This window comes from Carassius carassius, chromosome 4 (assembly GCF_963082965.1).
Source record: "Carassius carassius chromosome 4, fCarCar2.1, whole genome shotgun sequence".
Classification (NCBI taxonomy): domain Eukaryota; kingdom Metazoa; phylum Chordata; class Actinopteri; order Cypriniformes; family Cyprinidae; genus Carassius; species Carassius carassius.
This window is the reverse complement of record NC_081758.1, coordinates 38,283,580-38,308,995: the sequence shown is the minus strand read 5'-3', so window position 1 is coordinate 38,308,995 and position 25,416 is coordinate 38,283,580. Positions and strand designations below refer to the sequence as shown.

The window sequence follows — 25,416 nt, the reverse complement described above, 5'->3', positions numbered from 1 at the left end:
GAGCCAGTCATTTTGTAATATAATATGCCAAAGTGCTCATCTCAAAAATAAATAAAACAACATTACATTTATGTATTTTGGCAGACATCTATGCATTCAATTTTTTATTAAAAGTCTTCACTATGGACACTAACATTTCTCATTGATAAACATGATGTGAGATTATTATCTCCCCGTTCAATTCATACTGTAGCTCTTTATTCTTGCTGTTATTATTATTCTTGCGGAAATTTATGAGAAACATCAGAGACAAATTTGATACTTAAACACAATTTAACCGAACCCTTGTTAAGATCACAGAACTTTTTAGTAGCCAGCCCATTACCCAAAAGCCCTGCACGCATCCATCCACAGAACAATGTCTGAGCAATAAAAATGTACATTACATCTTAATTCCCAAAACTAAAATAGCAGTCTTGAGTTGTAGTGAGATGTAAAGAGGCTTTTGTTTGACTTTTGTTTGACAGGATTATTACAGTGCAAATTAAACTCAAATATTGGCTTACAGCTAATCAGATTCCTCAATAAGAGCTCTGAAAAGAAGAAAAATAAAACATCATGGCCTTCTGGTATTTTACATTTGTTTTACATTCTCCTTGAGTTCAGCTGACAATGGTGTGACTTTCTGTAAGTCTTTTCCATAATCAGAAGTTCACTTAAGTGCAGCACTGATCTGGTTGTGGAATTTAGACGCTAAACCTAAACCATTGTGGGTTAAGGCACATACTCAAAATTCTAGCTGTTACTTGCACATTTACCTTAACAGTCAAAGCAAATGTTGTTTGAAGAGTATATGGTGGGAATGTTCAAATGCACCTCATAGAAAGCAACTTCTTTTTTTTATGCAAACCCATGGGAAGTAAATACAATACATGCAGTCTGAACAGTAATTACTGTATAGTAATCGTTCAGTATCTTTTGTTATACTGTAAATCTCAGCTATACTTTCATATCCCTCCCATTTTGTGAAAGATTTACTTTAATTAATTTTCACTGAGGAATTGCTAGGAAACATAAAAAATAATTACATAGAAACTGCTAGTAACAAATTGAGTTAAATGTGATATTTTGAAGTAGAAAGACTGAAACGTACTCCAATAATCTTTATATATATATATATAGTGTAGTGTAGAAAGTAAAACTGATGCTGAGATAGATGGCAAGAACTAAAGTTTACATAAGTTCATCCATCATCTGAAATCTCAATGCACCACTATAATACTCCAACGTTAGGACCTCACATCTGTACCAATCTAGTTACCTGACCAAACAGCTTCCTAGTACAAAATTCAACACATATGGAGCATTCTTTTATCTTATCTGAGGTTCATTCAATCTGATAAGACACTGATCCATGTGCAAGCAGATCACAATCTGAATTACATAACATTGTCAAACTGAGAGTTAATGATCTCTTCTCACCTGGTCTGGTCTAAATCAGGTGTGCTCAGAGTTTTCTGCATAAGGCCAGAGGTGTGGAAGCCGCTGAAATCTCACTAGGTATCCAGTCCGATGTTATCTGTGGAGCTGGACTGGTGTTATTCCTCTTTCCTATGGAGAATTCCAGAGTGCAGCACTCTCCTCTCCTGCCTCCTCCTCACGCTTTTACTGCAGTAGCCCAAGATCAAGGCACAGTCCCACCACAAACCTCTGACACACACACACCAGAAAGCAGAGCCGCCTGTAAGAACTGTTCTCTCTTACTCTCTCTCTCTCCGCTTTTGTGCTTGTCTTTCATAAACACCCTCTCTTTTTACCCCCTTCTTTCTTTTTTACTCACTCCTGCTCTCTCTCTCTCTCTGGCGGAGGTTGGGGTTGCAGCAGTGGGACTCATGCCAGTAGCTCAGCTGTATGCAGTATTGATGGAGTTGCTCAGGGATGCTAACACAGCATCAATTTTCCCAGCGCTCCACTTTCCCTTTCACTCTTCACCCGCTCCTGCACCTCCATCTATCCTTTTTACCACTCCCCCAACCTATCAGTCTGCATCCTTTAGTTGACCACTATCTAAATCACTCTGTTCCTGTGCTCTCTTTTATTGTCCTTAGTTTTACTGAGCTTGTTCTCTCTCAAATGCATCTCATCATTGGTCTAAATTGATGTATAAGCAGATCAAATCTCAGGTTCTTGCTTCATTACTGTAAATGCTGCCCCTGTGGATGATCTGTCTACAGATCATTAGTGCTCATTAGTGCTGCTACATGTTATTTTTGCTCATACCTAGGATTAGGGAGCTCTACTCTTTTCATCCATCTTCAGCATCTCGGGCCTTTGTTTGTGGCTGTTTAGGTAATATTCCCATACAAATGACAATTTGGGAAATGATTGCAATGCAGTTTGTGTGCAATTGCGGTATAGAGATATACCCAAAATAAGGTGGATAGAAACTGCATAGCAACACACTAGAACTATTTAGAACTCCCATACAACTGTGGCAGCATGCATAGAACCACCCAGAAAACCTAGCAACTGCATAGCAACGTACTACAAACCACTCAGAAGACCACAGTAAATGCACAGCAATGCTATAAAGTAGTCTCAGCACCTAGCATAGTCATGTACTTAAAACCACCCAGAACACCCTAACAACTGCATAGCATCATGCTATAAAAAAACACCCAGAACACACTAGTATCTGCATAGCAATACACTAAAACCCATTAAAACGCATAAAACGTTATATCTATGCACTAATATCCAACCAAAACACCCTAACTACATAACAACAATGCACTAAAACCAATCAAAAAACCCAAGTGCTTAGCCATGCATTAATAAAACACTCTAACAACCACATAGCAATGTGCTAAAAATCACCCAGAACACCCTAGAAACCATCTAACTATGCTCTGTAGCAACTATGCACTGACCTTAAGGACAAACCCTAATGTAAACATCTATATGCATCTTTTCTCCATCATATGTGTCTCACAACTTTTGTAAAAGGGGCAAAAAGATGTCTGATGATACTTAGTCTAATTATTATCGAAAGGGTCATGAGGCTCTTTTTGCTTTGCTCATCACAAAAGAGGAACCTCTCTGATTTCATTTTCATTAAATATGCTGTCGGATCAGAGAACAGGATGCACTTCATTTCAGGAAAGGCTGACTAAACCTGAAAGGATGATTCACTGAATAAAACTGTGCTTGCCAGTTGGATGCAAACGACACAATTTAGATATCTATATGTAAATAAAAAAAACACAGTAAACTGTTTTTTCACAATGCATTTAGGCAGAAGTAAATCCCAACCAATGCACTAGGGAGTCAGTCTTGCAGCAGCAGTCTGTTTTTACTGCAGCCATCTAACATGTCTGCAGCATCTTTCAGCAAGTAAAATCAAACTTACCATCAGAAAGCAAAGATCCTGGTAGATCATCTACTTGTGAGGCCCTCTGCTGGCAATGGAGGAACGTCACCCGAGATTTGAGGTGAAGAGCTGAGGAAACATTACCTCAAGGATAAAAGGACAAACATAATAGATTCTTTCATTAAGCACCCTTTCCCTTTACCAGACATGACCTGCCTCAGTGCAAAGAGCCATATAGGTCTCAGCATATTATATAGAAGATCAGGGCGCTGATGAATTATGAATTAGCCTGATTTTCTCTGATATGAATGTTAATGTCTTCTTCCAGAGGTGCCTTTCCTTCTGGTTTTATCCTGTGGAGACAGTGTGTCCTGGAAAGAATCAATAGCTTTAGATTTTCAAGGACACAATTACTTATTTATAAGGTTAGTACATGGTTGGATATTGATAATAAATCATTAGTTTGATATATAGATATATATATATTTATTCATTTAATATTTTTCTAAGAAGTCTCATGATCACCATGGTTGCATTTATTTGATACAAATTTATTTACAAAAAGTAAAAAAAAGGATATATATTTTTAAAGAAGAATTTTTTTATGAATTACTTCAATTTAAAATAGCTATTTTCCATTTGTATAAATATAATTTTTTCCTAAAGCTGAATTTTCAGCACCATTACTCCAGTCTTCAGTGTCACGATTCTTGAAAAATCATTCCGATTTACTGCCCAAAAAACATTTCTTATTAGATACAGAAATCTTTTGTAACATCACAATATATTATTGTTCAATTAAAGTGTTAATGTCTTTCAAAAAATAAAATATAAATACTTAACCCCAAACCTTTTAACATAGGTTATATAGACAAAAATGTCAATAATAAATGATAATGTTTATATATATATATATATATATATATATATATATTTTAAAAAAAAACTGTAAAACTGACTAAACCTCTTTGACTTCTATGCAATAGCTGTGTGCCATTTGCTGTGAAGCATACAAAATATAAAGAGGACATTGTCTGGTTATAGTTCACACATTTATGATATCAAAACAGCTTTAGCACTGCAGCATGTGCTTTTTTAGATGTTAGCCAGGGATGATATCAACTAAACTAAATGTATTAACACATCTGTATGGGGATGTATGCTCAAAGACACATGTGTTTCACAGGAAACTCTTTTCTGAACTCTATGCTATATATCTAACTTTCACTGGCATGATTAGCCGAGTGCTAAAAGGTAGCATGCCTGTCCTAGACAAGAAAAAAAAAGAATTCATTGTTTTCCAGCTTCTGCTTCAACTGTGGTCTGCCTCTCCCAATCTGTCTTCTTTCATTTCATTTGTACTTGCTTTAATGTTGTTCTAGCTGATGCCAAAATATCCATTAAGGATGTTATACAGGCTACACAATGTTTTCTATCCAAAAACCACTACACAACAGAGGAATGGAGGCGTTCGGAATGAGATCTGATCAAACCACCTTTCATTTAGTTAATCCTCATTCATCCATAAATTTATAAAACACTTGGCTTGATTTAACAGTAATTCAACATAAACATATTCAGTCAATAACTGACTTCATTATGCTTATGGGAATCCTCAGGTCTCTCTGAAACTTAAGACTTTCTTTTTTCTGTGGAACTTAAAAGAATATATCATAAGATCATTTTTGGGTGAATGATCTCTAAGAACAAATCTTCTTAAATTAAAATGTTTTCAGTTATTATGAGTTTTATGTCATACAGTAATTCTGATTATGCACAGCAAACAGATCCCGAAAATAGTAGTATCAGTTTTATTCTGAGTTCTGACACAAAACTTGCATTAGAGAATTAACCATCATTGGCAGTGCTTCCATTGACAAAACATAATGTTGGTAATAATTAAAAAAAAGTGTCAAATAATGCACACACAAATAAAACAAAATAAAATAAAATATTTTTTACACTACTGGTTGAAATGTTTTTAAATCTCTGTTAATATATATATATATACAATTAAGCCACTGATTTCTTTACCAAATTGGGCTTTGAAAGTCAACTGAAATTGTAAAAAAATGGTCTGTCCAAATGCTTCCAAATTTTCCCATCTGGCATGTTTGTTTTGTAATGCTGAGTTGCGTTCTTGAATATTTCCAGCCTTAAGATGAAATCTAAACTATATGATTTCTGTCTTTCGGTAATGCTGAGTTCTTGAGCATTGTTCTAGATTGCGAGGCAGAATTTTACTTTGCAGCTTTGATTCATGATCGCCCATGCAGACAGCAACAAAAAGAAAAGCCCCTCCAACAACTAACAGAAGTCCAGCAAACCATGCAGAAAACATGGCCTCTCCATACTCCCATCTGGGCATCACATCTGGAAGATTCTCATCCCAGAACTTCACTACCATAATGTATGCCATTAGCGAAACCGGTGCGAGGGTCGTGATCCCTGACACAACGATAAACACTCCACCGAGAATGAGTAGAGTCCTTTTCATCCTCTCCCGCCCGCTGCCAATCTCAACACTCTGGAGTCCGAAAAAAGCAGCCGCCACACCAAGAAATCCTGTTGCAATGGAAAGGCACATGAGAACCCGTGAAGCTAAAGTGTCTAGTGGAAGGGCTAAAAAAGACTCGAAGGCTTTGCAGTGAATCCCAACTTCCTCTGTGTAGATACACATGTGCCAGAGCCCTTCATACCAGTTCTCCATCTCATTCAGATCCGAGTTCATCGTCTTCCATAGTGGCAGGAAGGTTGTAATAACAGTAGTGACTAAACCTCCGAAGGACATAAAGAGTGAAGCTCTCTGGACAAACTTGGTGGTTAACAGCACCATGTTAACACTCGTCTGTCCTCTCACTTTGTCTGTCTGTCCGTCTGAGATTTTCAACTGGTATGTTTCATCTACTCTGGACTGGCTCCTCCTTTGCTTTAATAAAAACCCACCTGTTCTTGCCGGATGATCCAGCAGCCCTTCACAACGACGGGACTGTTTTTCAAACTGATGAATATCTGTACCGAGGACAATAACTGCTTTTTAAAGAGGAAATCCGATATGTCCAGTTTTAAGTCTGTGCAAGAAGCCTGAACAGAGTGCAATAAGACTTTATTGAGATTCAAAGAAACCTCTGGTGAAATGTGTTAAAAGAGCATTTTTCCTTGCTAATGATAACTCAGAAGTGATCCTAAGGAGTTACAGGATGCTGTGTCGTGTAGTAGCTGAATTAATGATACAGTAGTTCGCTTTGAAAACACAGTGTACCACAGGTTCTTCTTTTTCGATGAAAAATTGCGGAAAATTGTATCCATGTCTCTAGTCCGATTTATATAGTAATATTGCTTTTTTATCTTGTCATCTTGTCTGAATCAGGAGAGAAATATGCATGGATCAAGCACCATTTACAAGCAAAAACCGTCCAAAACATTTCTAAACTTATTGTGATGTTTTTATTCAATGCAAAGGATCCATTGGTGAGCAACTGATGTAAATTTCTCCAATTCTGTTCTGATGAAAAAACTAACACATCTACATCTTTGATATCCTACATTTTCAGCGAGTTGTCCTTTTCAGGTGAACTATTCCTTTAATTTAACCCCAAAAAAAAATTATGAAAATGAAACAATAAAACTAGTGCGAAAGGTCCTCTTCAGTCAACTCTAAAATTATACTAATCTTCCCAGACATGCTCAATCTCTAACAATGCCAGCTAGTAATAAAGTCTGATCTCTGAGGCTGTGTGGCCTGAGAGATGCCCAGGTGCAGTTGCAGCTCCTGGCACGTGTGCTACTCTGAAGAGAATGATCCCCTTTGTGCTGCTATCCAAAACCTTTCATTTTTCTTTCATCAACCCTGTCTGAAGCTCAGCTTTTATGGTGTTCTGTTGAAAATTCCAGCAAACAGCAATTTTTATATTTTGTTCCAAATTGCGTGAGAACAATGATTTTGACTTTTTAGTGAAGTAGTACATTTATAATTTGAATAATCTTTTATTTGAAGGTGCTGTATACTGTAATTCGCTTCAACCACCTTAAATCTTTAAAATACTACTTTTCTGATTGAATAAAAAAGCACAAGCGGTTTAAAAAAAGCATGGGAATTCAGTGATGTACTGTATGTCAGGTAGAGAAAGTTTATACATGGTACACTCTCAGAAAAAAAATGGTAATGGATGGTAATGTAGTCTTATTTACCACATTGCACAAAGGATGAATAAACAGATACTTACAGATTTGTTTCTAGCCATCATCGATGGTAAATCCCCTCAAGTCATCTCATATTGTTTATATAATACATATGCGTAATATAAACCACAAAACATAGTCTGCTGATGTTGCACAATTTATTAAGGCATATTGCCCACAGGACCAACAGAACACTCTGCTTTATCTCAATGATTACAGTAAAGCATACATGAGTCTGAACATTGACTGTTGTGATGATCCGCTTATAAATATATGCCATAACTGCATAATAACAGGCACTGGCATAATTCAGGATAATAAAAGCAGCGCAGAATCACTACAAGGTTCAGGGATAAATAAAGTACTACTATATTCATAAAGTGCAGTAGATCAAGTCTGGGTCATATTTACACACACAATTACACACATTGCTTAAAGAATGAATATTCATCATTAAAACAATATCATTACTGACCCTGGAACAACATTTTACTCCAAAAATTTATTCTTGACCATTTCCCTGAACCTAAACCTAACCCTAACCATGAGTAATCCCTAAAATCAGAGGAAATGATAGATGAATGACACTGATGTACAAGCACCAAACAGTGATTTTAAGCATAAACTTCACAAAATCTATAAACTGGTTCTTCAAATCTGATTGGTTCATCACAATGTTGTTCCAGGGACAACAAAGATGTTGTCCCAGGAACATGTCTCACTTGGTAAAATCAGGTTCTGCATCATTACTTCACTGCAAAGAAGAATGTTTCATTATTTTTTAGTATTTAAATTGTAGAGTATATACACATAATGGTTTATATATATATATATATATATATATATATATATAGTTTTAATTTGAGTAATTCAAGTACTTCAGCTTAAACTAAATTTTAAAAAAAAGTTTGCCTTGGCAGCTAAATGAAATATTTACTGAAAGCGTAACTGAAAGTTGTTTTATATATATATATATATATATATATATATATATATATATATATATATATATATATATATATAGTACAGACCAAAAATTTGGACACCTTCTCATTCAAAGAGTTTTCTTTATTTTCATGACTATGAAAATTGTAGATTCACACTGAAGGCATCAAAACTATGAATTAACACATGTGGAATTATATATGGAATTATATACATAACAAAAAAGTGTGAAACAACTGAAAATATGTCATATTCTAGGTTCTTCAAAGTAGCCACCTTTTGCTTTGATTACTGCTTTGCACACTCTTGGCATTCTTTTGATGAGCTTCAAGAGGTAGTCACCTGAAGTGGTCTTCCAACAGTCTTGAAGGAGTTCCCCAAGAGATGCTTAGCACTTGTTGGCCCTTTTGCCTTCTGTCTGCGGTCCAGCTCACCCCTAAACCATCTCGATTGGGTTCAGGTCCGGTGACTGTGGAGGCCAGATCATCTAGCGCAGCACCCCACTACACAAGAGGGAAGTCGTGGCCTAGTGGTTAGAGAATCGGACTCACAATCGAAGGGTTGTGAGTTCGAGTCCCGGGCCGGCAGGAATTGTAGGTGGGGGAGTGCATGCACAGTTCTCTCTCCACCTTCAATACCATGAGCAAGGCATCGAACCTCCAACTGCTCCCCGGGCACCACAGCATAAATGGCTGCCCACTGCTCCGGGTGTGTGCTCACAGTGTGTGTGTGTGTGTTCACTGCTCTGTGTGTGTGCACTTTGAATGGGTTAAATGCAGAGCACAAATTCTGAGGGTCATCATACTTGGCTGAATGTCACTTCACTCTCCTTCTTGGTCAAATAGCCCTTGATGCCTTCAGTGTGACTCTACAATTTTCATAGTCATGAAAATAAAGAAAACTCTTTGAATGAGAAGGTGTGTCCAAACTTTTGGTCTGTACTGTATATATTGCACTTGTTGCAATGCTGTTATTTACTTATTTTATATTTTAATTAACTATTATCAAGAAACTAATGAAAACCACTATTGAAAAAGTAAAATATCTGAACTCATTATTGTAATTTAGAGGGAAAATGTTCATAATTGTCATAAAAAAGGCACACACACACAAAAAGGTAACCCTAAAATGTGTTAATTTTCTTTATGCAATATGTCATTTCATTTTCTTTCTTTTTTTTTGTGAGATTCACCCAATAAGGAGTGAAGCTTTCATTATGTGGGACACAATAACTATATGTCTAATTAAACAACAATGTTGGCCATTGACAGATTCGATGTGCACTACCAAATAAAGGTATTTGTCCAAAATATATGCACATTAAAACGAATGTAAATGTGAGTCTTTTTGCAGTTTTACAATTTTTACAATATCCAGCATGTTTCTCCTACACAATTAGGTAAATAAAATCTAGGGGAACGTGAAGCAGCAAACCAGACCCAATCTGACTGAGGTGGGGTGTGATGCAGGATTATATGGGCTGGGAGGAGGTGCTGGATGACAAGGGAAGGAAATGGCGTGGAAGCAAAAATGAAAAAGTTCATAAGGGATGGGATGGGACATGAAAGGGGTGGAGAAACTATATATCAGAGCTCATCTCAGTGCACTGTTTGTCTGATATGTGGGATGCCAGCGAGTCAATGATGTCCAACAGCAGCGGTTGGCTGAGCGATCGCAGGTTTGGGAGCTTGGACACCTTCAGGGAAGGAAGGAGAACCAAAGAAATAAATGGTAAACAACACAGGCCATGCAAGAGACCGCAAATAAACAGCCAAAAAGAAACTGATAAGCTAACAGGGCCAAATAGACCAGAATGTCAAATATTTTTAGGGAATTCTGTTCACAAAGGCACTCTTAAAGGCTCAAAGGCATTTTAAAAATTCTATTATTGTTTGATGTAGCCAAAAGTGGGACAATTTATGACTACTGGTGTGAGTTTAATTGATTGTTAACACTGGTAATGATTAAATAGGCCTAAATGCATATCAAACTCAGTGTTTTACACAATAAAAAGCCTTTAGCAGTTACAGATCTCTCTGTATTAATAAAATGACACATTTAACAGTTTGTAGAGGCAGTCCACGTGGCAGTGAATATCTTGGTGATGTGTTTTTAGCCGTGGCGAGGCAGCCAGCACACGCTCAGAGCTGTGGTCAATAGCACACCCACCTTGGTGAACTGATGGACTATTATATGCAGGCAGTGTTTCTTCATATCCAGGGCTTGAGTCTTATCAGCTGCTTCCAAGATCTGAAGATACAAAAGGTGATAGCATGCGAATGCAGTTCTTGATTATCAAATGGTTTGAATGTTTAATGTTTTTTCAGGATTCTTTAATGAACAGAAAGTGCAAAACACCAGCATTTAATATTTGATGGACATAATCAAAAATAACGCTGCCATGTTAACTGATGGGGTGGAGTTGTGTGGATTATTGTGATGTTTTTATCAGCTGTTTTGGACTCTCATTCTGACGGCACCCATACACTGCAGAGGATCCATTTGTGAGCAAGTAATGTAATGCTACATTTCTCTAAATCTGTTTCGATGAAGAGACAAACTCATCTATGTCTTGGATGGCCTGAGGATGTGTACATTTTCAGCAAATTAGCATTTTTATGTGAACTATTCCTTTAATTTCTGACTGGCCCCAATCTGTGGACTGGTAGTGTATACTACTTGATATATACCTGTAAGACATTCTCTACAGTAACATTCATCTCCAGATTTTGCTTGCAGTAGGCCTGCAGTCTGTTGTTGGAGAAACCGTAGTAATAAGGTGCTGCAAACAGGTATCTATGTGCTAGTTAAGGGCAAACAAATCGTTGAAAATTTCACTCCAATTTAATCTATGGATTTCTTCCACCTGTTTTATCATCCACCAAAAAAATTGCAAATAAGCGCACACCTCTCCTTAACAATAACACTATTTGAGGCATCATTCATGTCTCTTGCAAGGGGGATGAGTTTTGTCCAAATTTTTGTTAATATGACACTTACTTGTTCAAATGTATAACAATAATAATAGAAAAGGTGGTCAAAATCATTACCAAAAATAAAGATTGCATACAGTGCTATAAAATGAAGAGCATGAGGCAGTAAGAAGGATACAGCGAGTCCTCTGGAGGCATGTTGACGTCCCCATAATAAATATAGCGCAGCATGGACTCAAAGGCCTGTGTACTTGGAACCATCTCACCAATCGAAATGTTCACCTGCCCGTCCTCTGGCATGAAGGAGCGGAACATGGCCTCAAAATAACTGTCAAAGAAATCGAGAAGACAATCAACTGGTAAATTATTAAAAGACACAGTCAAAAAGATCAAGACAGGTTTGGAATGGCTGACCAGCTTTTATTTATGTAGAAAAAAAAAAAAAAGTAATATGCACTACACTGCACATATTGTTCATGGAATACCCAGATCACTTGCTGCATAACCAAAGCAGTGCTATTCTTGTTAACCTAATCTATTAAAACACATTTGTTAAAAATAAAAAAAAATAAATAAAAAAAATGTATATATATATATATATATATATATATATATATGTACAACTTTCAGTTACACTTTCAGTAAATATTTCAGTTAGCTGCCAAGGCAAACTTTCTTATTTTAATTTAGTTTAAGCTGAAGTACTTGAATTACTCAAATTAAAACTGAAAAAATCCTAAAACAGACATAAAAGTTATTCAATTAATTAAAAAATAAAATAAAATTGATAAAAAATGGAAAAAAATCTAAATCAAAAATAATTCACTTCAACAAACATTGGGCATCGTTCATGAGACACGAGCAGAATAATTTTTTGTGTAAATAAAGCCGTTCTGATTTCCGAATTCTATATACTTTCGAATTTATGAAAATTTTTATATTTTCAAAATATCAGTTGGTATGGAAGAAAGGTCAACCTGCTCCCTACCATGAGTAAATGGTGCATAAAATGTGTTCTTTCTGGCAAATGGATGACAGTTTATTTGGACTACTATAATAATATTTTACAAGTTAATTTGCGTTGTCATTTTTTTTTCAGCCGAGATTTGAAAACTATTGGTAAAACACAGCGCTCGTTTTCTGGAAGGTCTGTTTTATGGACATATTAACTCTGAATTTACTCATATATTTATGCAACTTTATGAATAAGGCCCATTGTTTATATGTAAATACGGTCTATTAAGAACACAGTCATACACTCATCTTTTTAAAGGGACAGAACACAAAAGAACAGATTTTAAACAATGTTGGTAACCAAACAGTTAACGGTAGCCACTGACAACCATAATATGAAAAAAATACATATATACTATGTTCAATGCCTACTGTCAACTGTTTATTTGAACCTCATTTTTGGGTGAACTGCCCCTTTAATATTTTACATGCAAAGCGAGTTTTTGTTGAGGTCCTGTTATAGGCCCTGGGGACTATCATGTTCATTACCTGGAGCGAGCAGCAAGTATGGCCTTATGTGCAGGGCGCGGATGACCATCTAGCAAAAGGATGATGTCACAGAACTCATGGCCCGCCCCCTCTAGATAAGCCTTCATGTCCTGCACCAGAGATGTGCCTGAAACAAAATATTTTTTGGAGCCATATGCCCTTATTTTGCATCTGTCCTGAAAGCTTATGTGTAAAAAAGATGTGAGAAGATGTTTTTCTTTTTACCAATGTCCACCGGCAGATCTGAATAGACTCGGGGAGGAGGCTGTTGTTTGCGTCTCACTATCTCCACGATCAGTGGAGTGGACAGGTGCTCAAACTCTTTGGTCATGATCACCTGGTTAAAGTGACTTTCCTTCACCACAAAGTTCAGGCAATGTTCCTGGGGGCAGAAATATGGAGATACAAAAGAGTATTTGACTCTCTGGCAAGGTCATTTTGTGATCAGGAGTGTGTTCCTTCAAATTTACCTTGAGCTGGTCCAGCTGAAGCTTGTTTGCATTTTCACACACACTCAAAACGTTCTGCAGATCGACAGATGCCTCAATGTACTGAACACAGAGCTGCTCCAGTCTGGACAGTTTGAAACTCAGAGCAAGTTTATACACATCCATGATCAACAGCACATCCTGGACATGACCTGAGGAGAGACGTGAGGAAAATATGACGCTCACCTTTTATTAAGCAGACCTTCACAAGGCATATCAGGTAAACGGGTGTTTAGTGTAACTTACCTCTACGTGGGTACTGTATCTTGTCTGTGTACAGGAACTGCATCAAAACCTCAAACGGTTGTGCGTCTGCTTCTCTGATTGACACTTCCAATAAAGGAGGACCCCTTGACCTTCCAGAGCTGTCCTTCTGACTGCCTGAGCTAGAATCCTCACTCTCCTCATTGCATTCCAGTTTATTCTTCTACAAAAAAAAAGAGAGACAGAGAGAGAGAGAGGCTAAATATTATTTTACATTCTGACTGGCCAAAAGTAAACAGATTTGGACAGGAATTTTCATTCCTCCTTAAGAGAATGTACATAAAATTAGTGGTCGACCGATATATCGGCCTTGGCGATACTGTTTTTCTGCTTGGCTGATGTGTTCGATGCAGGACTTTTATTTTGACGGCGCTGAGAGCGGCAGCGCCTGAGTGCATACAGTGCTCACACTCTCTCTCTTGTTCGTCATCGTCGTTAACAGTTCTGTCTAACATAGATGAAAGTCTGTCTAACAATCAGATAGAACCGTTCAACAAAGAAAATGTATACAGAAATACTTTCTCATTTGCCATCAGCATTAAGCAAATATGCATTCATATAATTTAAACAAATCTTTGAATGACTAATGAACATTTAATTTCACAAACCTTGCAAATTTAGTCGAATCCAGCTGTGAGATCTTGTAAAGTGTGCATTTTTTATCCAGCATGATCACGTGTTCTCTGCGTGATGGTTAGCCCGTGTGAATTGAATGCTTTAAACTATCTTGTGATTTCAAATTATACTGCGCTTTATGCATTTGCCCACTGTCATATTCATGTCATTTTCACTGTGTGCTGTATGTAAAATGAGGGTTACCCTGGCTTTATTTGAAAAATATGATTACTGATTCCCTGTTGGTTACAGTGTTTACTTTCTTTTTAATTATATTTTTATTAAATATTTATTTATTTGTGAAAAATACTGTCATCTAAAGTATAAGCATGTTTCTTTTACACATTTATTTTTTAATCCATTGTCAAATTATTTCAAATTTCTTAAATAATAATAATCATAATTTTAAAAAAATCATATCGGCTTTATATTGGCTATTGGCCCCCCTGCGTTACAAGATATCGGCATCAGCATCAGCTGTCAAAAAACACATATCGGTCGACCACAATACCGGGACAATGGAACAATACCAAGAATAAAAAATGTAATGCAAATAACCCAAATAGAAATAGTGCAAATTAAACAGCTATAAAAAAATCTAATATTTAATAATAATTTATTTCAATAATTTTAATTTCTCCTTAAAGATGCGTACAGAATTGACTCATAATCACATTTTATTAGGATGTGCACATTAAAATGAATGTATACCTACAATAAATTAATGAAAATGAAACAGACCTGTTTCTGTCGATCTCTCGCCTGTAGAATCTTCTTGCGGAGCCACTTACAGCGAGCTGTTACAATGGCGATATGACCCAAGACCTTCTCCTCCCTCTGTAAACACAAACCGTTGAGTAGAGGCGATTTATTACTAAAACAATGCCAATTATTCAGAATGACAGTGTGTATCAGACTTTTTTTTCTAGGACAAACTGACCTCCCCCAAGATAAACTCTACATCACAGAACTGACGGTTCTCCCACAGTTTGCCATAGTCCTCATGAAGTGTGCACTTTGGATAACAAGAAAACTAGTACACAAGGTAATAAAGAACAGTTAGAATAATATAGTATGTTCAACTGAATTAGACTAAACAGATGTATTTCTAGAGGTCAGGCCCTCACCTGAAACCTGTACATTTCTCCACTGCGCACATTATTGTCCACAGTCCCCCCGAAGATGTACATGGCATCATGGATAACAGCCGCTGCATGGAACAGCCTCCCACTTGGCATCTGTAAGAAATCAACATCACAGTTCTGAATTATAGATTTACACACCACAGACCAAAAGGTAAACCCTTTTCCACTAACAACTGAGAAACTCAATTAACTAGATTAAAATTAAAAAGAATGGTGAAAACATCCAGAATTGGGTCTTGGGTGCTTATGATGTTGTTATGAATTTATAGGTACTATAATCTGTTCAGATTTACTTCATATAAATTTATGTCAATAAATTAATTAAACATCATGCGTCTTTATGTTTACTACACTACAGTTCAAAAGTTTGGGGTAGGTAAGACATAAGTCCCTTATGCTCACCAAGGCTGCATTTTTTAAACCAAAAATACAGTAAAAAAAAAAAAGTGAAATGTTTGCAATTTAAAATACCCATTTTCTATTTCAAAATATTTTACAATTTAATTTATTTGTGTGATGGAAAGCTGAATTTTCAGCATCATTACTCCAGTCACATGACCCTTCAAATCATTCTAATGTGATGATTTTACGCTCAAGTAATATTTCGACATCAATGTTGAAAACAGCTGTGATGATTAACATTTTGATGAAACCACAATCCATCTTTATTTAGGATTCTTTAATGAATAGAACATGTAAAAGAACATCATTTAACAAACACAATATTTTAAACGTGCTGCTTGCTGAATTAAAGTATTTATCTCTTCAAGAAAAAAAAAAACAAGCAAACAAACAAAAAACTAATTTGCAATGCCTGTTTATAAATTTATTGTTATTGTGGTAATTCAAAGTCACATTCCTATGAATTCTCTAATACCTCGCTGTCCGTGCTGGCCTGAATGACCTCCCATGTCTGTGAGTCCACATCATAGCAGTGGAGTTCATTGGGAAGAGTGTTGTCTGCTGCTCCTCCAAACACATACAGGTGACGGTCAAACGCCACCATGGTGTGTCCGTAGCGTCTCTGAGGGGGCGGAGGGGAGCCACGCAGCAAGTGCTCAGTTGGTATACGGGTCCATCTGAAGCGAAAATACACTGCTTATTGAGTACAAAAAAACGATAGTTCCTCTTTATGTAATGTTGAGTTGAAAATGACACCACTGTCTTGTAGAGCTGCTTTATAGCTGAAATTGATAAACTCTCATTGTTTTTCTTGTTTATTACCGGGAAGCTGCTTTAAACCAATCTGTATTGTATAAAGCGATATATAAATAAATGTGACTTGACATGATAAAAGCTTGTGTGCATATTACACATGAAATGTGCCTCTTTGCCGTGCTTACATGTGGCCTTTAAATTCAAACTGAAAGAGGTTGTTGGTGATCTTGGCTCCACTTTGGCCGGAGAAAACAAACATCTTATCCTGACATACAGCTACTGGGAAGTTACAACAGGAAGGTGGGATTTCACCACTTTGTTCAATCTAAAGGAAACAAAGAAAGCAGTAAATCATGGTGCATGTTTACTGGCAGGTAATTGTGTATTTTATAAGCTTTAATGTGAACACAAATCCTTAAGTAAAAGTTTAAAATCAAATAACACAGTCCAAAATATCAATAAAAACTTTCTATCACGGATAGCTTTTAAGAATGTTTTTCCCCAAATATATACATGTTCAAATACTGCAGTTAATGACAAAGTTTTTGTCATTTTATGTTGCTATTTGGATGTTGACATCTACAGATTTAGCAGAAAACATCTGACATGATTGCATTTTCTGTTACTGGCACTAATTCAGGCTTAGCCATAAAATAATGTCTTCAGAATCATTCATCATTCACACAAGTTAAAATTGGTTTAATAACGGCGGTGTAATAATTAAACAATCCTGTTTTTGAATTAAAGTTATGCAAATAAAGTCACCTCTTCCCAGTATGCCTGCTCACGGTCCTGAAGACTGATGGTCCACATGTCATTTAGCCTGTTGGAAACAAAAAAAAGGGTTCATACATATATTGAGTAACATTAAAAAAAAAAAAAACCTTAGTTTTATGTTGGAATAGATTTGTTAATGTTACAACATATTTATATTTGATATTCAAAGCTGTGTAAAGATACACTAATACACTTGCCTGGCATTTCCATCATATCCAGCAAAAATCCAAAGCTTGTCGTTATAGACCGTGGCTCCATGAGCCGATCTGGCAACCAGACTGGAACATAAAATACAAAGAAAAAAGCATTAAAAATACAATTGTGTGTCAGACAGACTATAACACAATTAAGAGTATTACAGATAATATGAGTAATGATCAATATGATTTACCGTCCCTCCACCTTCCATTCTGTCCACTGCCCGGTGGCAAACTTGTACTCAAATAGATCATTTTTGTTTTTCAAGTTAGAGTTTGAATAGATGTCTCCAGTGTAGCCGCCTAAAAAACAAGCAACGAAAACATTGAACACACGGGAAAGAAAACACAACATTAAATGGCACACTGAAAACCTACCAAACACAAACATGCTGCTTCCGTACACAACAGCTGAGTGGTGGTATCTTGGTGCTGGTGGGGTCCCAGTAGTAAACGCCCTGTTTAAGGACATAAATATATAGATATAAGAGGCTACATAAAATCATATTTAAAGGGTTAGTTTACCCAAAAATGAAAATTATGTCATTAATGACTCACCCTCATGTCGTTCCAAACCCATAAGACCTCCGTTTATCTTCGGAGCACAGTTTAAGATATTTTAGATTTAGCATGAGAGCTTTCTGACCCTCCATTGAAAATGTGTGTACGGTATACTGTCCATGTCCAGAAAAATAATAAAAACATCTTCAAAGTAGTCCATGTGACATCAGAGGGTCAGTTAGAATTTGTTGAAGCATAGAAAATACACTTTGGTCCAAAAATAACAAAAATTACGACTTTATTCAGCATTGTCTTCTCTTCCGGGTCTGTTGTGAGCGCATTCACGACGCTGCATTGATGCTGATGACGTACGACGCTGCTGACGTGTTATCTTTGTTATTGGACGCACCAGAAGACACATCAGCAGCGTCAATGCAGCGTCAATGCAGCACCATGAATGCACTCACAACAGACCCGGAAGAGAAGACAATGCTGAATAAAGTCGTAATTTTTGTTATTTTTGGACCAAAATGTATTTTTGATGCTTCAACAAATTCTAACTGACCCTCTGATGTCACATGGACTACTTTGATGATGCTTTTCTTACCTCTCTGGACATGGACTGTATACCGTACACACAGCTTCAATGGAGGGACTGAGAGCTCTCGGACTAAATCTAAAATATCTTAAACTGTGTTCCGAAGATGAACAGAGGTCTTACGGGTTTGGAACGACATTAGGGTGAGTCATTAATTACATAATTTTCATTTTTGGATGAACTAACTCTTTAAGCACATCCACCTTGCGATTGTCATGCAACACTCACCGACACCATGAGCAGTCCTTCACATCAAACCGCAACAGGTCATTAAGCATGTTCTTGCTGAAAGAAATATTAATCCAAATGAGATCCTTCTGCACGTTTTGGAGTTTAAGGAAGTAAGTAAAGAAAAACAAATAGTCACCCATTGTCTCCTCCAAAGACGTAGATGGCATCTCTGTATGCCACAACAGTGTGTTTGCTACGCCTGCAAGAAACAAAACCCAATATAGACAGTTTTTAAAGCTGAAAACAAAAAATCATCTAATTAAACATTAATAATAAAAAGTGTACCTTGCACCCACAAACTCATCACATGGTGGTAGTCTCCTCCAGCGGTGGACGGTCTCAAAAGGCCCAAAGTTGAGTGTCAAATACTCAACACTGTCAGAGCAGCTGTGGTCAAAATCAACACTCGGAGCCACTTTGGATTTACAAGACATGGCTCCAGGAAACCATGACATTCAGTTCACATCTAACAAGGTTTATTCCAGCCGAAGATCACGTTTAGAACGAAAAAAAGTCTAAAGTTAATTTGTTTGCAAGTGCTCATCTAAATCATGTTGCCTGAAAGATTATGATTGTTTACAATCTTACCTTCAGTCTGACTAACGTTAACCTAGCTATAACTGTATCTGATCATCTGCCATGGTGTAATAATCTAAAAGCATAATAGAAACCGTAATATGAAAAGAACATTAAATATTACACTTCAACGAGTCGATAGAAAGAAATGATATTATGAAATATATAAATAAAAAAGTGCACGTCTTCTAGCTTTTGTGATCCTAACGTCAAGGGAGGAGACGAGACTAACTGACATGCGCGGATTCGCGGCTTTGATTGGAGGAGAGCACAGTAGACGTCATCAACAACATAAAAAAAACACCAAATGAATTACACATATTTTTATTTATTACAATATTTATCACAATTAATTTAATTTTATTACCGAACTTTGTTTTTTTATTCTTAGATGGACTCAAATACATGATGTCATATGCGTGAGGTTGCATTTTCATTGGTTGAAAATATGAGGGACAGGAGCAAAGCAGGAAAGTGACTGCTCGCGGAAATTTGTTTGGCGGCGGCACCATATGCACCATACACAGTAAAGGGCGGCACAGTATGAACGATTTGTATGAAAATGGAGATATGACGTTTTATTGTTGTTGGTGTGTCATTAATGATATGCAAGTAGCTGAAAATTCATAAACTCACGCTGAAAGTGTGTAAAGGCAGGTTCTTCTATATTAAGTTAATGATTTGAGTCTTGAAGATAACGTTACTTGTCAGCTATGGTTTTACAAATCAGTCAACATTTTGCTTTTTTGCAGTTAAATTGTCCTAATGTTGTTATTTTATTTATATATTTCGAAATTAATTTTATTATTATTATTATGTGCTTGTCATTTTTATTGGTTTAAAAAATATTTTAAAATAGTTTTTATTAATTTTTATTTTCAGTTAGTAAATTTAGTACTTGCCAAAGAACAATGTAAAAGTCTTTACTGTCACAAGTGTTTTTTTTAATAGTAGTGTATTTGAACTATGAAACATGACAGCAGTTTTGTGTTTTTTAGTTCTATCAAAACCCATGATGTGTTTCAATATCCACTTGCTCCAGATTGCAGAGACCAATCACCCAAATCTTTATAAGCTGTGGGCGGTCATTGGCAGTGACCTGCACTGCATGAAACTCAACATCCCACGAGTGTTTTATGTCAATCAGAAAGTGCCCACGCAAGAAGAGGGATCTAATCGCAAAAAGGTCTGCTTATAACTTTTTCACAACCAATTCTGTGCATGATCTATGTGATGTGCATTCTTGACTATAAGTTAATTTTGTGCAATTCCATTCAGCTGGATAAAAATGTAAGACAATATGTAAGGGAAAATATATTATCATGTTACCTGTAGATAAGCTTAAAATATCCTTTAGGACAAACAGTCCATTATATTGACTTACAATTTATTAACAATAAAATATATATTTTTTTATCTATTCTATTGTTTATATTAATAATAATGATGGGGTGCTGCGCCAGATGACCTGGCCTCCACAGTCACCGGACCTGAACCCAATCGAGATGGTTTAGGGGTGAGCTGGACCGCAGACATAAAGCAAAAGGGCCAACAAGTGCTAAGCATCTCTTGGGGAACTCCTTCAAGACTGTTGGAAGACCATTTCAGGTGACTACCTCTTGAAGCTCATCAAGAGAATGCCAAGAGTGTGCAAAGCAGTAATCAAAGCAAAAGGTGGCTACTTTGAAGAACCTAGAATATGACATATTTTCAGTTGTTTCACACTTTTTTGTTATGTATATAATTCCACGTGTTAATTCATAGTTTTGATGCCTTCAGTGTGACTCTACAATTTCCATAGTCATGAAAATAAAGAAAACTCTTTGAATGAGAAGGTGTGTCCAAACTTTTGGTCTGTACTGTATATAATATTCAAATCAAAGAACATTTGATTGTGCAGTTACCCCTTTAAACCCTTAGAAAGACAACATCAGAAAGCATGCTATGAGGTGCTGACTTCAGACTCATGTGCTGTAATGTTCTTTCTCTCTGCAGGTATTATCATGCCTTAGGACATTTCTATATTTGGATTCAGATCTATTTATTGCACGTCATCTGAGGAAGCACAACCACTTGTTGTGGCTGTCACCTACGTCACGGCCGGACCTCGGGGGGAAAGAAGCTTATGACAGCAGACTGGTGATGGAGAGTGATGAGAGAGGCTCCATGGAGATCAATAGCCATGGCTGCTACTCCACAGGTAAGCAAATTCAGTTCAGTGCACTGAGACACAGGATCTGACACATAGAGACTGCACTCTGCTTCAACACATTCAGGTATGCATATAGAAATGAGGAAGGCCAGAGTAAAGAGTTCTCATTATTTTCTGTCCTCATGCAGGATTGTTGGTTGGGTTCGAGAGATCACACAGTATCATAACATCTATGCTGATAATCAGGTGATGCATTTTTACCGGTGATGAAGAAGATCTTCCTGCAGTGAGTACAGCTCACAGAAGTTTAAGCTTTGTTGTTTGGGGTTACAGAAGGTTGCTCTATTCATTTATCTACAGTTTCAGAACTTTGTCTTAAAGCAGCTTTTTAATTTTTATTGTAACTGTATTATATTTGAAGGTGCATTACTAAGTTTTTTTTAAAGAAATGAGTAGTACCATTGAGCAAAAAAAATCATAAATATGTGTAATTTAAAAAAAATAAAAAAATAAAAGAGATTAAGTCTCCAGTTACTGTATATCAGTGCTGAAAAGTGTCAGTATGAAGTCCAAAACCTTATAAAGGTTGTTTAGGAATGTGACACATAAGCAAAAATGCATACAGTATGTAAAGGAATAGTTGACCCAAAAATTAAAATTGGCTAAAAATGTACTTACCCTCAGGCCAAGATGATCCTCTGCAGTGAATGGGTGCCGTCAGAATGTGAGTTCAAACAGCTGATAAAAACATCACAATTGGCTAAAATACAATTCCATAATATTACTTTCTTCAGTACAAAAGTCATCACGTCTGAATCAGGAGAGAAATATGCACTGATCAAGCATCTTTACATGTGAAAACAGTCTAAGACCGTTCTGAAATGTTTTGGTGGATTTTATGTGAGAGGACAATGGGAAGAAAATTGACTTTTTCACTGTTAAAAGCAATATTATGGATATTATTAAAATCAATATTATGGATGACTTGTATTTTGGTCTTGATGGATTTGGATTGAATTATTGTGATGTTTTTATCAGCTGTTTGAACTCTGATTCTGACAGCAACCATTCACTGCAGAGGATCCATTTGTGAGCAAGAGCTGTAATGCTCAGGGTTTGCGCAGGGTCTTAAAAAGTCTTAAATTTAGTTGGATCGAATTTAAGGCCTCAATAAGTCCTTAATTGTACAAAAAAGTCTTTATTATGATTTCAAGAGGTCTTAAATTTAGGGACAGAAAAATTTGAATTGCTATATGGCTGAATGTGACAATTAAACTAAAAAAGGCTATGATTTCATGAAATAAACATGAGCGCTGCAGTTTAAAGTCCTGTGCTGTGCTGCTTTGTGTTCTGCTGTTACCAAACACTCCACCTGCTGGCAGAATGAATGAGCATTTTCAGTAAAACTGTTGTTTTGTTCAGAGTTCAGAACAGAACATGTTTTTACCCTGCAAACACATAGAGTTTTAAATGTGAACTGGTTAATTTTACGGTTTAATATGGTACTATAGACATTGCCCTAGCCCGCTTATATGGTATTTATTTTATTTGTGCAGGTCTTAAAAAAGATCTTAGTCTTAAATTTGAGCTTAAAAATCCTAAAGAATCCCTTAATGCTAAATTTCTCCATATCTGTTTTGATGAAGAAACAAACTCAAATTGAGCAAATAAAACTTTCAGGATGAACTATTCCTTTAAATATCGCATTGTGTACATTTTACCTCTATGCATTTAACATAGCAGATGCTTTTTCTCAAAGCAACTTTATATTATAATCAGTTAATGCACTATTGTTTGAGCCACTTGACTACATGTATTGTTCACACTTCTTATTCTAAACACGTCAGACTTGTGGCAGAGTTTAAGTGCCTGGGATCATCTGTGATCTATGGAAACTTCAACCGACTTATTCTCTGCACCAAGAAACAGTGCATTGATGATGCCATTGCATACGTGGAGTACATCACTAACGGGGGATTTATACATTTTTACATTTTTTTTCATTCTCGATTAAGACTTTTAACTGAGTTTCTCATGCAATGTGAAAGTCTGAAGTCCAGGCTTTGGTATTAGATTATTTGGATACATTTTCTGTTTACTTTTTGTCTTCATGTGTTGTGTCTCGGCTTTAGTGTCCATTCAAAGGAGATCTTCCACTCTCTTTCCAGCACATTCTCCTGCTGTTGGGAGTTTGTGCTGTGGGTGGATCCAGCTAACTATGGAGGAGTGAAGGGAAATCTGCCCTCAAGCCTTCTGTATGAGAGGTAAAGCAAAGGGCCTAGAAACCTTTTTTTGTTCTGTACAAGTTGTGTGTATAAAAATTTAAAACGTTTATAATTGATACTATTCAGATTGAGTTTTTTAAACACATTTTCCCCCCACCCACTCTAGTATGACAATGAAAAGAAGAAAAAGAATGCAGAAGAGGAGGATGGAAGTGAGGATGAAGATGAAGATAAAGAAAAAAAAGGGGAGGATGAAGAACAGGATGGGGAAGATGATGTAGAAGACTTGACTGAAAGTAACTGGAACATCATGCAGTACCTTCCTCAAACAGCATCCTGTCAGAAATACCTTCTCATGATCATTTCAGGTAACATTACAGGTTTTATTTGTAGGTTTAATTTTTTTGTGCAGCTCTGTTTTATTATAATTAATCATAATTTCATTATAATTGGTTGGTTGTTTGCAGCCTACATTGCAGCTGTCTATCACAGCATGAGACAAGAGCTTCGGGGAAACGCCCCTGATGCTACTCCTATTAAGAGACGAGGAGCGACCCAAACATCCCAGCAGCCACCTGGGGATGTCAGTGCACTTCCTGTTAAGACATAAAAGGATGCAGCATAGTCTATTTCAAAAATTGAGTGTTTTCAAATGGGTTATTTGTTTATGACTGCATTAAAATGTTAAAAAGATTTTGAAAGAAAAAAACATATTTACATGTGAAACTAAAAATGATTTTATTTTTCTTGTCTTTGTGCTGGCTGTTGTAGGTTTGATTACATTTTCTCAGGAGTATGTGTCAAGTGAACTCACACAGAACTTCTTCACCATCACTCAGAAAGTGTCGAGCTGTTGAGATGTTTCCTGTTCTTCCTGCTTCTTACTTGCCCCTCAACAACCCTGCTCTGCAGTTTATTAAATACGTCCGTCGGGTATCAACATGTACCTCCAGCTCCTGTGGTTTTATACTGCAGTAATGTGTTTTAAACTCCTAAAGTTGTAACAATGCATGACAGTGACAGTACACACACAAAAAAAGATTCTATTTCAAATAAATGCTGTTTGTTTGAACTTTCAATTCATCAAATAATCTTGAAACTAAATCCTGTGTCACGGTTTCCACAGAAATATTAAGCTGCAGGTGTTTTCAGCATTGGTAATAATAAGAAATGTTCCTCAAGCATCGAATCAGGATCATGTGACACTGAAGTCTGGAGTAATAACAGCTGGAAATTCAGCTTTCCCTCATTGGAATAAATTGCATTACGTTCAAATTGAAAACAGTTATATTAAATTGCAAAAAAAATCACAGTGTTACTTTTTTTTTGTACTGTGTTTTTGATCAGATAAATTGGTGAGCATAAGAGACTTATTTCCCAAAAATCTTGCTGACCACAAACTTTTTAAGAGTAAGAAGTACATTTTTACACAGTCCTCACACCTGTCTGATGTTGTTTCTGTTTGTAATATCCATTCTGGCGCTCTCTCTGGACGTCAACATTGTCAATCAGGTGATCAAACTGAAGTGAGATCTCTTGTGATTGGTGGATGTTGGAGAATTCTCAGAGGATGCCCAGTTCTGTGACCCCTGCAAGTCCTACGTCCTGCCCGAGGT

The 25,416-nt window shown here is 36.5% G+C and overlaps 3 protein-coding genes and 1 pseudogene across 4 annotated transcripts in view; 1 reads left to right on the top strand and 3 right to left on the bottom strand.

The window, feature by feature from the left end:
• Window positions 1–1,773, bottom strand: part of LOC132139991 (apoptosis-inducing factor 3-like) — a 32,467-nt gene extending 30,694 nt beyond the window's left edge. The window contains exon 1 of one of the 2 annotated variants that reach the window (XM_059548735.1): window positions 1,423–1,773. The gene's annotated coding sequence lies outside the window, so the exon portion shown is untranslated. The remainder of the gene's footprint in view (window positions 1–1,422) is intronic. The other variant, XM_059548733.1, reaches the window with a different exon arrangement.
• Window positions 1,774–5,337: 3,564 nt separating this feature from the next.
• Window positions 5,338–6,170, bottom strand: LOC132131460 (putative claudin-24). The gene has a single exon (XM_059543495.1). The coding sequence runs from the start codon at window positions 6,144–6,146 to the stop codon at window positions 5,484–5,486; it is 663 nt and encodes a 220-aa protein (XP_059399478.1). The 5' UTR covers window positions 6,147–6,170; the 3' UTR covers window positions 5,338–5,483.
• Window positions 6,171–9,645: 3,475 nt separating this feature from the next.
• On the bottom strand, window positions 9,646–19,661 carry LOC132139989 (leucine-zipper-like transcriptional regulator 1). The gene is made up of 21 exons (XM_059548732.1): window positions 19,436–19,661; window positions 19,133–19,313; window positions 18,984–19,046; window positions 18,845–18,901; window positions 17,896–17,975; window positions 17,712–17,820; window positions 17,518–17,598; window positions 17,309–17,366; window positions 16,729–16,868; window positions 16,263–16,464; window positions 15,368–15,478; window positions 15,181–15,273; window positions 14,982–15,077; window positions 13,608–13,788; window positions 13,344–13,513; window positions 13,099–13,255; window positions 12,874–13,000; window positions 11,549–11,698; window positions 11,128–11,233; window positions 10,607–10,687; window positions 9,646–10,133 (listed from the first exon to the last, which is right to left on the bottom strand). Exons 2-21 carry the CDS (start codon window positions 19,300–19,302, stop codon window positions 10,017–10,019), a joined length of 2,349 nt encoding a protein of 782 aa, XP_059404715.1. The 5' UTR covers window positions 19,303–19,313; window positions 19,436–19,661; the 3' UTR covers window positions 9,646–10,016.
• An 85-nt stretch (window positions 19,662–19,746) lies between these two features.
• LOC132139990 (DNA polymerase epsilon catalytic subunit A-like) lies at window positions 19,747–25,092 on the top strand (annotated as a pseudogene).
• The last annotated feature ends 324 nt before the right edge of the window (window positions 25,093–25,416 follow it).

Coding starts and splice junctions, on each gene's coding strand:
- LOC132131460 (XM_059543495.1), bottom strand. CDS start 6,146: ATGGTGCTGTTAACCACCAAGTTTGTCCAGAGAGCTTCACTCTTTATG.
- LOC132139989 (XM_059548732.1), bottom strand. CDS start 19,302: ATGTCATGGTTTCCTGGAGCCATGTCTTGTAAATCCAAAGTGGCTCCG. Junction 17,367..17,517: donor GGATATGATGGAAATGCCAG/GCAAGTGTATTA, acceptor TGTTTCCAACAG/GCTAAATGACATGTGGACCA. Junction 16,465..16,728: donor TTTGAATTTAAAGGCCACAT/GTAAGCACGGCA, acceptor TTTTCGCTTCAG/ATGGACCCGTATACCAACTG.